Source organism: Dipodomys spectabilis, unplaced genomic scaffold (assembly GCF_019054845.1).
Source record: "Dipodomys spectabilis isolate Male_0828 unplaced genomic scaffold, ASM1905484v1 ptg000042l, whole genome shotgun sequence".
NCBI classification, from domain to species: Eukaryota; Metazoa; Chordata; class Mammalia; order Rodentia; family Heteromyidae; genus Dipodomys; species Dipodomys spectabilis.
This window is the reverse complement of record NW_024870719.1, coordinates 1,361,779-1,375,853: the sequence shown is the minus strand read 5'-3', so window position 1 is coordinate 1,375,853 and position 14,075 is coordinate 1,361,779. Positions and strand designations below refer to the sequence as shown.

The 14,075-nt window shown below is 40.3% G+C and overlaps 1 protein-coding gene across 1 annotated transcript in view; it reads left to right on the top strand.

The window, feature by feature from the left end:
• Egln3 (egl-9 family hypoxia inducible factor 3) overlaps positions 1 to 11,497 on the top strand; it is a 28,992-nt gene extending 17,495 nt beyond the window's left edge. Inside the window, exons 2-5 of the mRNA XM_042677941.1 lie at positions 5,364 to 5,483; positions 7,763 to 7,899; positions 9,811 to 9,884; positions 11,135 to 11,497. Coding sequence (XP_042533875.1) covers positions 5,364 to 5,483; positions 7,763 to 7,899; positions 9,811 to 9,884; positions 11,135 to 11,166 — 363 coding nt within the window. The 3' untranslated portion in view covers positions 11,167 to 11,497. The remainder of the gene's footprint in view (positions 1 to 5,363; positions 5,484 to 7,762; positions 7,900 to 9,810; positions 9,885 to 11,134) is intronic.
• Positions 11,498 to 14,075: the final 2,578 nt, after the last annotated feature.

Here is a 14,075-nt window from a genome sequence, read left to right as displayed (position 1 = left end):
TACCTCACAACAAAACCATTTTTAATTCACAACCAGTCTTATAAAAGTTGGTGGGCATTTCTGCTTAGCAGCTAGAAAGATTTCATATTCACTACTAGATCAGAATGCAAGTTTAAATGTCAAGCAACAATAGATTTTCATTTGTTGCAAATTTTGTAAAGGGAAAAGATGAGTATTTTAATTTGCTTAGTTGGACTTTGCATAAAAGGCCATTTGCTGTAACTTGTCAGAACAAGTTTTGCTAGTGACTCTGACACTAAAGTCATGAACAATATTAAATATTTCCATGAACAAACATGGTATGAGGTGTTTTTCCTTTTTTTTGTGTGTGGGGGCTGCAGATTGAACCCAAGGCTTCTGGGTGAGCACTCTGCCACTGAACCACCTTCCTGATGAACAGTGTGATTTATTAGAGTGGTAACCAGAAAGTTTTAAGAATGAACATTGCTGAATGGACAGTAGATCATTGATGCCAATGTTTAAAATGGTTTGTACATGCAGTTAAGACCTGCAATTGATTGAGCATCCCATTTAGGCATCCAATTAGGAATCTTAGACTTTTATTTTTCAACTTGACCTTTGGACTTTGAGATTCAGTGTTTTATGAAGTCAGCTCACCAACAGCCCTTATCAACAGAGCCACTGTGTTGTTCTGCTGGTGGCATGTGAGAAACAGATTTTATACTTGGATTTGCCAGATACAGCTTGATCTGTATACATCTATTTAGTGGTCTATTTGTTTATTTGGTGGCACTGGGGTTTGAACCAAGAGCCTTGAACTTGCTAGACAAGCACTCTTGTCACTTGAGCCATATTCCAGCCCTTTTGCTTTTGTTATTTATGCCTGGGCCAGCCTGAAGTATGTGACCCTCCTACTTTCTATGTAGCTGAGAAGACAGGTACACACTACCACGCCCCTTTTATATTGGTACAGGTGGAGGTCTTGTTAACTTTTTGCCTGGGCTGGTCTCCAGTCCCTGATTCTCCCCATCTCTGTCTTCCAAATAGCTAAGATTATAGGTGGGAGCCACTCCACCCAGCTTATGTGTACATCTTTAAAGAACACATACACATTTCCTGCCCGAACGTGACTACGGAGGGTGCCTAGAGCACATATCTCTGGGCTAGAGCCAACCCGGCAACACCTGGTTCATTCCTCTCATTTCCTGTTGCTACAGAGCTGCAAAGCAGCCTCTGGGGAGGAGTGGGGGAGGGGTAGGCCAAGAGGTGGCCAGTGGAGGCTAGGGGATGTATGGATTCGACCATCCATCTAAGAACAGAACCAGACCCCAAGATATGTGCTGTTGTAAGTGACACCAATGTGTTTATGAAACTTGTGTAAATCTCAACTATTAGTCCACTCAGGAAGTTTTAGTCAATGAAAAGCCTGTAATAAATAAATAAGACATCCTCCTGATGAGTGTCAGTGCACACTGCTTGCCAATGTTTGGTGGATAATCATTTGAACCCTCTGTTCTCGTCACAATAAAGCATTGAAGCGCTTTCCTCTATGTATACAGGTTAGATCCCTTCCTGGATTGAATGAGATTTAGATAGCAGTACAGTTGGACCGATCCATTTCCGGAGTTTGTTTCTGCCCCGTGCACAAAATTGGCATGGGATGGATGGGTTGTGACTAAGTAACTTCTGCTTCTCAGCACATCCTTAGCTTGGTTGTTTTAAATCCTGCCTCAAAGACCAGGACATAGTGGGGAATGTGCTCAATTTAAGACCCATCTTCTAGGACACCAATCCGGAAAACTCATGGAGCCCATTGGCCAGTGGGGTCTCAACAAGCCCACAGAGGCTCACAATGACTTCCTACCATTGTTTAAAACGATGCACAGCAAGGCTTCTGGAACCACGAGGGAGGATGTGTATGCACTGTGGCCAGATAAATGGTCTTTGCTCTCTTTCAGTCTGGTACTCTGCTTCCATTTCAGGCTTTCACTCTAACACTAAGTCCTCTTTCTCTATGTATGTGTTTTTTTTTGTTGGTCGTGGGGCCTGAACTCTGGGCCTGGGCACTGTCCCTCAACTCTTCAGCTCAAGGCTAGCGCTCTACCACTTGACCTATAGCACTATTTCTGGCTTGTTATGCTTATGTGTTGTTGAGGAATCACATTTACAATAAAAAAAATATATATATAAAAAAGAAAATGTCAGCACAGTCTTATCCTTAGAGTCCAAGTTTGACTGTTAGCTTGGAAGTGGGATTCCTGGAAGTGGAATTTTGAGGAACACAGGGCCTCATGCATGCAAGGCAAGCACTCTTACCACTGAGCCACCTTCCCAGCCCCCTTTCTGTATGTGTTTTATACCTGCTGCCAACAGTAGAGGTTGTACTTCTGTTGGCTCCCTTGTTTTGTTTTGTTTTCAGGATTCTAATCTGAGTTCTGAGTGCCAATAAACACTTCAAAATGCCCCAAAGAACTTGGTTGCTTTTCCTAGGTTTGATGTTTAGATCAAGTCCTAGTTTACTTGACACAGGTCCCTCTGTATAGGAGAGAAACAGCCTGAGCTCAGTAGAATTGTAGAATGAAACAGATGGCTGGCATCCAGACCGCTGACCTTTCTCAGTCTCGGAGTAGAGCTGCTTAAGAATGTAAAGTTGACAGCACTCTTTTCTTTTCAGACACCCATAGTGGGAGGAGGGGGAGGCTGAGATGGCAGGAAGTCCAGCCAGTGATTGTGGCCATAGTGACTTTCATTATTGGCCCTGATAATCCTGACAGATCTTCTCTACCCATCCCAGGTGACTTCATTTATCTCCTCCTCTCTAGAAAGTCCTTGTTTCCATCTGCTCTCAATCCCCTTTTCCCAGCCATCCTCTGCTCGTTAGACCATCATTTGTTAAATCTTTTTGGCAATCACCTCAAAATTCCACTTCCAGGAATCCCACTTCCAAGCTAACAGTCAAACTTGGACTCTAAGGATAAGACTGTGCCGACATTTTCTTTTTTATATTGTAAAGATACTGTACAGAGGAGTTTACAGCTACAGGAGTAAGATAATGAGAACATTTCCTATTGAGCACTGTTACCTCCTGTGTTGACATTTTCAAGGTTCAGAGTCAGGATATGGGGATCACTAGCTGCATGTGTGTCCAAAAGTATAAGGGAGTTGATGAGTTGAGGTTTAATATTGTTATAAAGTCAGACCACCATTCAGCCTTGAAAGATAAACAGATAGACAAACAGGTAAGATAGCTAGCTAGCTAGCTAGCTAGCTAGGTAGATAGATAGATAGATAGATAGATAGATAGATAGATAGATAGATAGATAGCCACGAGGTGCCAGCTCCACATTTTTCAGGCTACTGTTGGAGTGTTTTGAAGTTGATTGAAGCTGATTCATTGAGCCTTTAGTGCGTTTGTATGGGGCTCTACCCAACTGGTCATTTTTACCCATGGAATAATTCGGCTGTTCATCAGAGAATCTTCTGAACTGGATCCCCAAATGTATGAGTGAAAGTATGTCTGTGGAAGGTCTCTGAAATAGCATTGATCTAGGTAGAATATAAATTTATTCTTTAGACAAAACTATTCACTAATTCTTTGATTTATTCACTGACTCATTGTTTGACTTTTTGTGTTTCAGGCACAGTCCTAGTCTGAGATCACAGCAGTGAACAGAACGGTTTCTGTATTTTTTATTCTATCCCCAAACTTTCCTAACTCCTTATAAAAATAATGTCTTAAGATAGGAGAGTCCTGAAAAGAAAAAAGAATTTTGTGCTTTGCCTTCTTTAAATCTTCTAAGTTTCCCACCCAACAGAAGCTTAATGTACCATAATAGTAATTTCAGTAGCGTGTTTAAAGCGACTTTCAGTTTTTTCACACCTAGTTGATGTAGATAGTACTTAGGCAAAGGAAGAGAACTTCAGATTGTCACCTGATTTAATAATTATCAGGCAGGAAGAGGACAAACATTAAGAAACATGGTTAAGGGCTGAGAAGGTGGCTCAGTGGTAGAGTGCTTGCCTTGCATGCATGAGGCCCTGGGTTTGATTCCTCAGCACCACATAAGCAGAAAAAAAAAGCCAGAAGTGGTGGTATGGCTCAAGTGGTAGAGTGCTAGCCTTGAGCTGAAGAGCTGAGGGACAGTGCCCAGGCCCAGAGTTCAGGTCCCACGACCGGACACACAAAAAAAAGAAACATGGTTAAGAAATACATAATGTTCAGCGTGCTGCTAGTTCATGCATGTAATCCTAACTATTACTCAGGAGGTTAAAATCTGAGGGTTGAGGTTCCAAGTCAGACTGGACAGAAAAGTCCTTGAGATTCTATCCCTAATTAACGCGTAAAAACACAGGAGTAGAGGCATGGCCCAAATGGAAGAGTACCATCTGTGACTAAGAAAGCTGAGTGAAAGGGTGAGGCCCTGAGTTCAATATCTAGTACTAGTACAAACCAAGAAAAACAAAAACAGAAGAAAGATATGATGTAAGACACTTTGAGTATCTTTCTTCCTGAAGAACATCTCTCTGGGTGTGTGGCTAACAAGTATTGCTTTCTTTGCCCCTAATTTTTTCCTTCTCTCTTCCTTCTGTTCTAAACTTTTTATTTAGTATACCATGCCTTGGCTTCCTTTGTTATTGGAAGTGTTTCTTTGTAAATAAAATGTAATGTTTTCACAATTCAAAGGTGCTCTCTAAACAGACAATCTCTAAGGCTTCATGCTTAACGATTCTTGTTTTATTTTAATTCTGGTCCTGGAGCTTGAACTCTCTACCTGAACTGTTTTTGCTCAAGGCTAGAGCTCTATGACTTAAGCCATAGCTCTACTTCTAGCTTTTTGGTGGTTAAGTGGAGATAAAAGTCTCACAGACTTTCCTGCCCAGGCAGGGACTGCAAGTCTCAGATCTCAACCTCTTGAGTATCTACTATTATGGGCGTAAGCCACCCTGCTCTTGATTCGTTTTTGTTACACTTTCCTTCTAGATCCCAGGCTGACCTCCATCATCCTGCCTCAGCTTTCCCTAGTGGTGGGATTATAAGGATGTGCTGCCATACCCAACTCCCATACCTAGTAACTCCATCAGGGTTCCAATAGGAACCTAGAACCTACTTCTTTCAAAAATAACATAAAAGAAAGGCAGGCTATCCTAATGATGATGGAGACAGGTTACCTTAACAGTCTACAAGGTTCTAGACCTGCGGGGATATTGTTACATCTGGACTGAGCCATAAGGTGTGGCCTGCTTGTTAAACTTTCATGCTCAATATTAATTTACATTAATGTTCTGTTACGGTAATCACTCAAGTTTAGGTATTGGACATGTGAATGTCAGATAGCAATCAAGAAGGTTATTGCATGTCTGTTCACCAATTGTCAACCAATTTATTTGGGATTTTTCTGCAGGCAATGGTGGCTTGCTATCCAGGAAATGGCACAGGTTATGTTCGCCATGTGGACAACCCCAATGGTGATGGACGCTGTATCACCTGCATCTACTACTTGAACAAGAATTGGGATGCTAAGGTATGTTGGAATAATGGGAAATTGTTCTGGGGTAGGTGTTGGCAAGGTGGGTGGAGGCAGATAAGGTAGGCTTGGGAGATCATGATAAAGAGCCTGCCATTTCCAACTAGGAAAAGAATTCAGGTCACTTGGGAAGGGATTTGAATCCCAACTAGCCCTGTCTCCAGCTTTGTTTTTTTTTTTTTTGGTCCAGTCGTGGGGCCTGAACTCTGGGCCTGGGCGCTGTCCCTCAGCTCTTCAGCTCAAAGATAGCACTCTACCACCTGAGCCACAGCACCACTTCTGGTTTTTTCTTTTTTGCTTATGTGGTGCTGAGGAATCGAACCCAGGGCCTCAAGCATGCAAGGCAAGCGCTCTACCACTGAGCCACCTTCCCAGCCCTGTCTCCAGCTTTTGAATCATTTCTACATCTGTTTGTATTTTCTCTTTTTCTCACCTATTGAACTAGTTAGAGTTCATGAGGTAAAAATTATGACTGTGAGCCAGGAATCAGTGGTTCATGCCTGTAATCTTGGCTACTCAGGGAGAGAATCACAATTTGAAGCCAGTTTGGGTAGGAAAGTCTGTGTAACTCCAGCTCCAATAAACCAGCAAAAATCTGGACTGGAGGGATGGTTCAAGTGGAAGAGCACCAGCCATGAGCAAGAAAGCCTAGCAAAGTACAAGGCCCTGAGTTCAAGCCCCAGTACTGGCTAGGCTCTTAAAAAAAGTGACTAAGAAATTAATTTGGTGGAATGTAGGTAGGTGAGTGTTAAAATGCGGAGAGTATGGCTGAAGAAAAGATAACTAACTATGTTAGGATTAAGAATGAATTTTATAGTCTAATTAAGAGCTGAAGTGATCTCAACGCATAGTAGTATACATGCTTTTCCCTGCCAGCAGTAATATTGAAAGATGTCTGCAAAAACAGAACTATAGAATATAGAACCACTTCCAGAGAGTCTTCCCACACAGCCATGCAGCTCAGCCATGGCCTGTTGTCATACTTAGATGTCATGGTTTGTGAATGCCAGAGGCTTTGGGGGGGTGTCATTTTTGCATTTTAGCTGCTATACACAGACTGCAACATGAAGTCTGCATCCATGCTTATGAATATTTGGCTGGACTTTGGATGCGCTCCGAAAGTTCAGAATGATTTAGGAGTCTGAGAAGTCAGAGAACTTTACAAGCTTGTTTGACTTTTTGAACCTTCTTCATTTCCATTTCCTGTTCATGAGAGCAGAATCTAGATGTCATAAAGCAATATTGTATCTGGGGTCCAAAGAATAATAGCTAGGAAACCAATGGATTAGCGAAAAAGCTTATCTTTATTTGGTCACATGACCAACCTACATCCATTAAAGTCTCTTAAAATTCTTAGGGGTGCTATGCTGGATGAAGTTATTGGGTCAGTAATAGTGTATTACCCAGAGTGGAATCAACAAATATTGGAGTTTCTGCTATGGTAGGCTTTGTGCTGTGATGGATGAGGCTTGATTTCCACCTAGAATGTAGATCTAGTAGGACAGATTGGGAATACACAGTTAAAAAAAATAAATCAGTTCAAGAGAGTGTTATATATTATTAAAAGTGCAGATAAAGTGGCTTGAGAGAGTTCAGGGAAAAGAATATATAATGTTTAACCAACACAATCACATAGGACCAAGAAGAGTTCTGAAGAAAACTAGAAATTGTAATGGCAGGGAAGTTCTGTGTGGTAAATTTCTTAGGATGTTAGTAGGAGATGGAACTTGCTAGTAGGATTTGGGATTTTATCTACTTTGTTTTAGGTCTGAACAGTTAGATATTGGCCCTTGTATGTGAAGTTATCTCATAGTAATCAGTATTTCCTCTTTGTACAGATAGAAGAACTTTGTGTAAGAAAAGTATCTCTAGCTAAGATAGAGATAAAATTTGATACTGAGTAGGAGGTTAAAGTTAAAATTTTGGAGTTTCGCTGACAAAGTGTCTCATGCCTATAATCCTAGCTACTCAGGAGGCTGAGACTTGAGGATCACAGTTCAAAGCCAGCCCAGGCAGGCAAATCTGTAAGACTGTTATCTCCTATTAAACACCAGAAAGCTGGAATGGAGCTGTGGGCTCAAGTAGTAGAATGCTAACCTTGAGCACAAAAGGGGACAGAGCCCAGGCCCTGAGTTCAAACCCCAGGATCAGCACCGAAAACAAAAACAACAAAAAATTATTTTGGCGTTTAGAAGGTGTTGTGGTTTCTAGTTGGGACTAAACTACCATGGTTGCCTGTGAGGCCAGGAAGTAATCTACTTTGTTTTTGTCCTCAGTTGCATGGTGGGATTCTGAGAATATTTCCAGAAGGAAAGTCATTCATAGCTGATGTGGAGCCCATTTTTGATAGACTTCTGTTCTTCTGGTCAGATCGTAGGAACCCACATGAAGTCCAGCCTTCCTATGCAACCAGGTAATAGTCAAGGCCCTGATTTCCTGCTGAGGGGCTTATGATGCAAACCCCAATTCCCAGAAAACTCTAAACTTATCACATCTGTGCGTAGGAGAGACTGGCTCTACCCTAAAGCTTATAGCCTGACTTGTTTGTAGTAGTAAGAATTAAAGGGGAAACGTGGGAGTCTTGAGTATACAAATCTAACTTTTCTTTAAAATAATGATTATTAGATTATTTTCTGTTAGGTGAGCCTATTGGATTCCAGATTTCTATGTTTTTCTCTCCTCGTTTGCCTTCCCTTTTCTCCTCCACTTTAAAAACATTAACATAGGAAATGTTGGCCATCACAGATCAGGAATTCTGTGCACTTTAGGCAAGATTATAAAACATTACTTACAAGCATAAAAAGATTGCTGAGAAAGGGAAGAGTATTTTTTGTTTTGATTCCTTTTTATCCCTCCCTTAGCTTAATATTGGCCTAGGTTAAATGTATCCATATCTCAAAAAGTGGAAGAAGTTTCTAAATTTTTTTGATGGTACTGGGACTTGAACTCAGGGCCTCACACTTTTTTAGTTTTCTTTCTCATCGTTGGTGCTCTACCATTTGAACCATGCCTCTAGCTTGGCTTTTTGATGGTTAATTGAAGATGAGGTCTCAAGGACATTTCTCTTCAGGCTGGCCTTCAACCTTGACCCTCCGATGTCAGCCTCCTGAGTAGCTCAGATTAAATGTGTGAGCCACTGATACCTACATATACATCTTTTTTTTTTTAAACACATGAATGTGAAGGTTTTCAGTTATTGAACAACTTAGTAATGTTTAATATTGATAAAGGGGATCCTGATAAAATCTTCTCAGTTCTGCCTCTTATTTACCTTTATTGTATGGCCAGAGATATAGATAGGGGTGTAATTAGGAGGAATAATAGTATAAATAGTAGCTGAAGGTAGGATATGAGCTTTGGAATGAAAACCTTAACAAGTCTAGTTCAATAAAGTCACCTGTGTCCCCATCCAGACATCTCCAAGTTGCACTGAAACCCAAACAGAATTGCATTTCAATACCAAATTGTAGTGTACTCTAGAGAACACTTCTCTAATTCTACCACCAAAGTCTGTTTGTGGCTTCGTTTATGGGATTCAGTCATTGGAACCTGTCTTTTGCGGCAGAATTCTCTGGGTATGACCTAGTCCAGGAAAAACATTGGCAAAGGTTGACTGGAAGACCTTGGCGGGGAGAAAGAAGGAGTGAGGTGCTGTAAAAATTACTGTGGCTAGTTATAATAATTACAAAAGTAATCTTAAAAAATACCACATGCATGAAATAGTTCCCATTAGAGTCTACCTCATGGAGCTGATAAGGCAAATCACTGGAACAAAGTAGAAGCTTGATGTCATCATTATTAAATTATAGCCATACCTCAGTGTCCCAAACTGGACAAAGCAAGCCATGAGTTTTCACTGTTCTGTGATGTCACCAAGTTATTTTTCAAAGGTTCACTCACGTTCATCTGCTTTGCTTTGTTTTCTAATGTCCACTGGAGCCTCTCAGTCTTTAGCAGAATGAATTCTTTCTAGTCCTTTCTATTGAGGCCATAGTTCCTTGTAATAATTTGTTGAATCTTTGTCTTCCCTATGTGGGCCTGACATTCTTGAGGAACTCAAGGAAGATTCTGTTGATAGGATCATTTGAATTCTTCTCGCTCGGGTAATACCTGCCACACAACCTAGGAGTCCTTATGTATTTTCTTCCATGGACACACAGTTGAAACCAGAGAAATTGCTATTGAATGAAAATAGGGTTGGACTTGGAATGATAGGTAAAATGTCAAGTGTTGGTTTAACAAATGACTTTTAAAATGTGAGATTCATAATAAGTTGGTTTTTTTCTTTGTAATCTCAGTTCTAACACCTGTTTATTGTTCACAGATATGCTATGACTGTTTGGTACTTTGATGCAGAAGAAAGGGCAGAAGCCAAAAAGAAATTCAGGAGTTTAACTAGTACGTGTTTAATCATTTTCTGTGGCTTGTGATCAACTTAATTTATAACTTGCATTTTATTGATTTTTATAATGTACTATGTTTAATCTCAGTTGTGGCTTAGCTTCATATATGATGAGTGTAATCAGAAAAAAAAGAATGTAAAGAATGTCACTTGAGGATGCCCACTTATTGTGATTATAATAGACATTAACTTTTGTCATCAGTGTCAGCTATACATGTGCAATATTAAATTTGGATTGTGATTTTTGGCATATCACAAAGATAATGGAACCCAGCTACAGTGACCAATTTAGTATTTTGGCATAGGATTACAACTCTGGATTTAAAATGGCTTGTGTAACATAAAATGAGTCTTACTTAACGTTCCAGTCCTCTCTCACCAATATATTAAGGCAACATTTCCCAGAATATATTGCAATAAGCAGGGCATGGTAGTGCCCATTTGTAATCCCAACACTGAGAGGCAGAGGCAGGAAGATCATAAATTTGAGCTCAGATTGGGCTACATAATAAGACTATCTCAAAATAAAATGAAAATATTGCACTAAAATATCAACCCTGCCAAGTTGGTTAATGAAAAGGTACATTTTTGGTCCCCATCAAATATGGGAAGTGCTGTAGAATGTATACAGTCCCTCTCCTGAAGTACGACACTGCCATTCACTAAGGCCCTCAGTAGTCTCGATGTAAAAGCTGGGATTATAACTCAGTTATAAAGTGCTTGCCTACCATGGAAAAGGGTCCTAGGTTTAATCCCCAGCCCCAGAAAGAAAAAAGTCTGCAGTGAAGAAATGTATGTGACATTACCTAACCTATGAACCATTTGATCTGTTTACCTATCAAGACACCTTTTGCAAAATTACCAGAAGGCTTAAGTTGCTTTATAAAATGAGAAGTCAGCTGGGAGCTGTGACACTCCACCTATAATGCTAACTATACTCAGCAGGCTGAGATCTGAGGATCTGAGGTCTGAAGCCAGCCTGGACAGAAAAGTCTTTGAGACTTTATCTCCAATCAAGCATCAGAAAACTGGAAGTGGAGCTGCAGCTTAGGTGGTAGAATGTCAGCCTTGTTTGAAAAGGACAAGTGATAGCTTGAAGCCCTGAGTTCAAGCTCCATGTCGGGCACTAAATAAATAAATAAATACACGTATACATACATACACACATACAAACAGAAAAGTTATTTAATTGATATAAACCTCATCAAATTTGACCCTTTATTTTTCTTTCCTGTTTCCAACCCAGGGAAAACAGAATCTGCCCTTGCTAAAGATTGACTGCTCTGAAATCTGCTGGCTTCATTCATTTTGGAATGGTTCCTAAACTCTCTTTAAGAGTTGCGATCCAAAGATGGCCTCCTCAAGTGACCATAAATCCCCGCTACTGCTTGCGTGCTTCCCACCCCTGTCTAGTGCGTCTTCTTGCCAGGTCTGCACCCACCTCAGATGCCCTCTTCACCAGATGAGCTCATTTTCTAACTTCATCGTCATTGGCCAGCAGTTTAATTGAAAGACTTGGGGATACCAACTATCAAAACACGATCCTGGGACATCGGAGTGAATCCCGCTTGCACTTTATGTATACTTCCTGATCTGAGAGGAGGTTTTGGAAAAAAAAAAAGGTGATCCATGAAACAGAGCAACATGATTGGAACCTTAACATCAGGAAACAGACATTTGTATCATCTGAACCATGTCCAGATGTTCTTCATCTGGGGCTGCTGGGGTCTCTAGAAAATTACCATGACCTAATAGTGTTATTACCTCTGGAAAGGGCTGCTGTCATAGTGATGTATTTAAAAGTGTCCCATGGGGTGGACACTCCTGTTTCCTGATTCTTCATCCTGGACCTTTCTGTCTCTGTTCCATTTTGCTAAAAGTAATGACTTTCTGATTGAAGATGACAATGTCATTTATTCTCTGGTTTCATTTCTTACTTGGAGAACCTAATTTACCCAGAGGCTAAAACTAGATGTTGGTGGTTTTGATTGCTTTGGTGGAATGGAAATTTGAATTGAGATCAAAGGATTAAAAATCTACCTGTTAATTTAGTGTCAGCATCTGATAAGTGTGGAAAGAGCTAGGGTTAGTGATACATGATAAATGAATTCAGTGGAAACGGTTGGAGAAAAGATGGAGTTGGGAATGTGGGCATTTCCATGTTTTTCCAGTGTTCCTTTTTAATGAACTCACCCTGCTTCAACAAAATAAGAAAAAGAGGGTGCTTTATTTATAAAAGGAAGTGGAGATTTAAAAATATCTCAAAGCGATTTGAATTCTACAATGTGGTCTGCCCCTACCAGCCTTTCTTCAAGCCGACTTGACTTTTGAGACAGACTGGTTGATAGAGTGGCCAGAATCATGGAATTTGCTAGAACTCTTGAAGGTTCTACTGCTGCAGTAAACAGATTTCACTGCCTCAAGAACTCTATATTGAATATCTATTATATGAAAGTTACCTTTCACAAGTTTTGAATTCTTCTGTCATATTGTTAAAATCTCTCCCATTTTTTTTTTTGGTTAAAAAATCCTATAAACAGTGTGGTACCAAGTGGCTCACACCTATAATCTTAGCTACTCAGAAGACCTAAGATCTGAGGATCATGATTTGAACCCAGCTTGGGCAGAAAAGTCCATGAGACTCTTTTCTCCAATTAATCAGCAAAAAGCCAGAATTGGAGCTGTGGCTCAAGTGGTAGAGTTCCAGCCTTGATGAAAAAACTAAAGGATAGCACCCAGGCCCTGAGTTCAAGCTACACACACACACACACACACACACACACACACACACACACAGACCTCATAAACATCATACAGCAAGAAATAATTTCTTTTGTCTTATACAAAAATATAGGCTTAGTTCTAGTGTGGTTTGGAAATTTTTCCAGATAAAATTTGTCATTCATGCATAAAACTTCTCTATTTTGTTTTATTGTAGTACTTACTACCTTCTAACTTACGATGTCATTTGCTTATTTATTGTGTTTATTGTCTTGTATCTTTCCTTCTAGAGGCACAATGAGAGACAGGGATTTTCTATGTTTTTAATCAACGCAATATATTCCTAGCACCTAAGACACTACCTGGCTCATAGTAAGGGCTCAGTAAATACTTTTTGAATAAACTCAGACTCCTCTGTTGTCATTGTAATGGCTTGATTTATTTCCTTGGAAAGGTTAGCTGGGTATCGGTGGCTCACACCTGTAAATCTAGCTATTCATGAGGCTGAGATATGAGGATTGTGGTTCAAAGCCAGCCCAGGCAGGAAAGTCTGTGAGACTCTTATCTCCAATTAACCACCAGAAAACCAGAAGTGGCACTGTGGCTCAAGTGGTAGTGGGCTGCCTTGAGCTGAAGAGCTGAGGGACAGTGCCCAGACTCAGAGTTTGAGCCCCACGACCGACCAAAAAAAAAAAAAAATTAAAAAACAAACAAAAAAGAAAGGTTAGAATTTTGGATATGCATCTCTCTTTTTGTTGTTGTTGTTTATTTGCAAGGGTGAGGATTGAACTCAGGGCTCTATACATTACTGGACAAGCATTCTACTCTTGAGCTTCACCAGTGAGTAAAATTTATAGTAAATTTATGTGTGTGTGTGTGTGTGTGTGTGTGTGTGTGTGTGTGTGTGTGTGTGGTACAAGGAGTAGATTGAAGGCCTGTGCTTGCCTGGCAAGTACTCTACCATTGAATTACTTCTGCAGCCTCTGTCTTTGCTGATTTACAAATTTATGCTGAGATTTTTTGGATAACTTTTTATCCTATTGTCATTTTGTATTTGTTTACCTGTAAGTCCTTCCTAGGCTAGTGTTTTAGGAGTTTAGTAGTATATTAGTGAGAAGAGTAGCTTCGAATGGGATGCAGAGTATCATATTCCCTACAGAACGATTTTTTAAAATTCAGGAAGAAAAAAGTTTTTGTTTATTAGAAATTTTATATTTCTTAGCTAGGCACTGGTAGCTCACACCTGTAATCCTAGCTATCTAGGAGGCTGATATGGAAGATCTTGGTTTGAAGCCAGCCTGGTCAGGAAAGTGTGTGAGACTATTAATCTCTAATGGTCTCTAATTAACCAGCAAAAGACTGCAAGTGGAGGTTGTGTCTCAAGTAGTATAGAACACCAGCCTTGATTGGTAAAGAGCCGAGTGAGAGTGTGAGTCCTTGAGTTCAAGCCCCGATACTGGCACAAG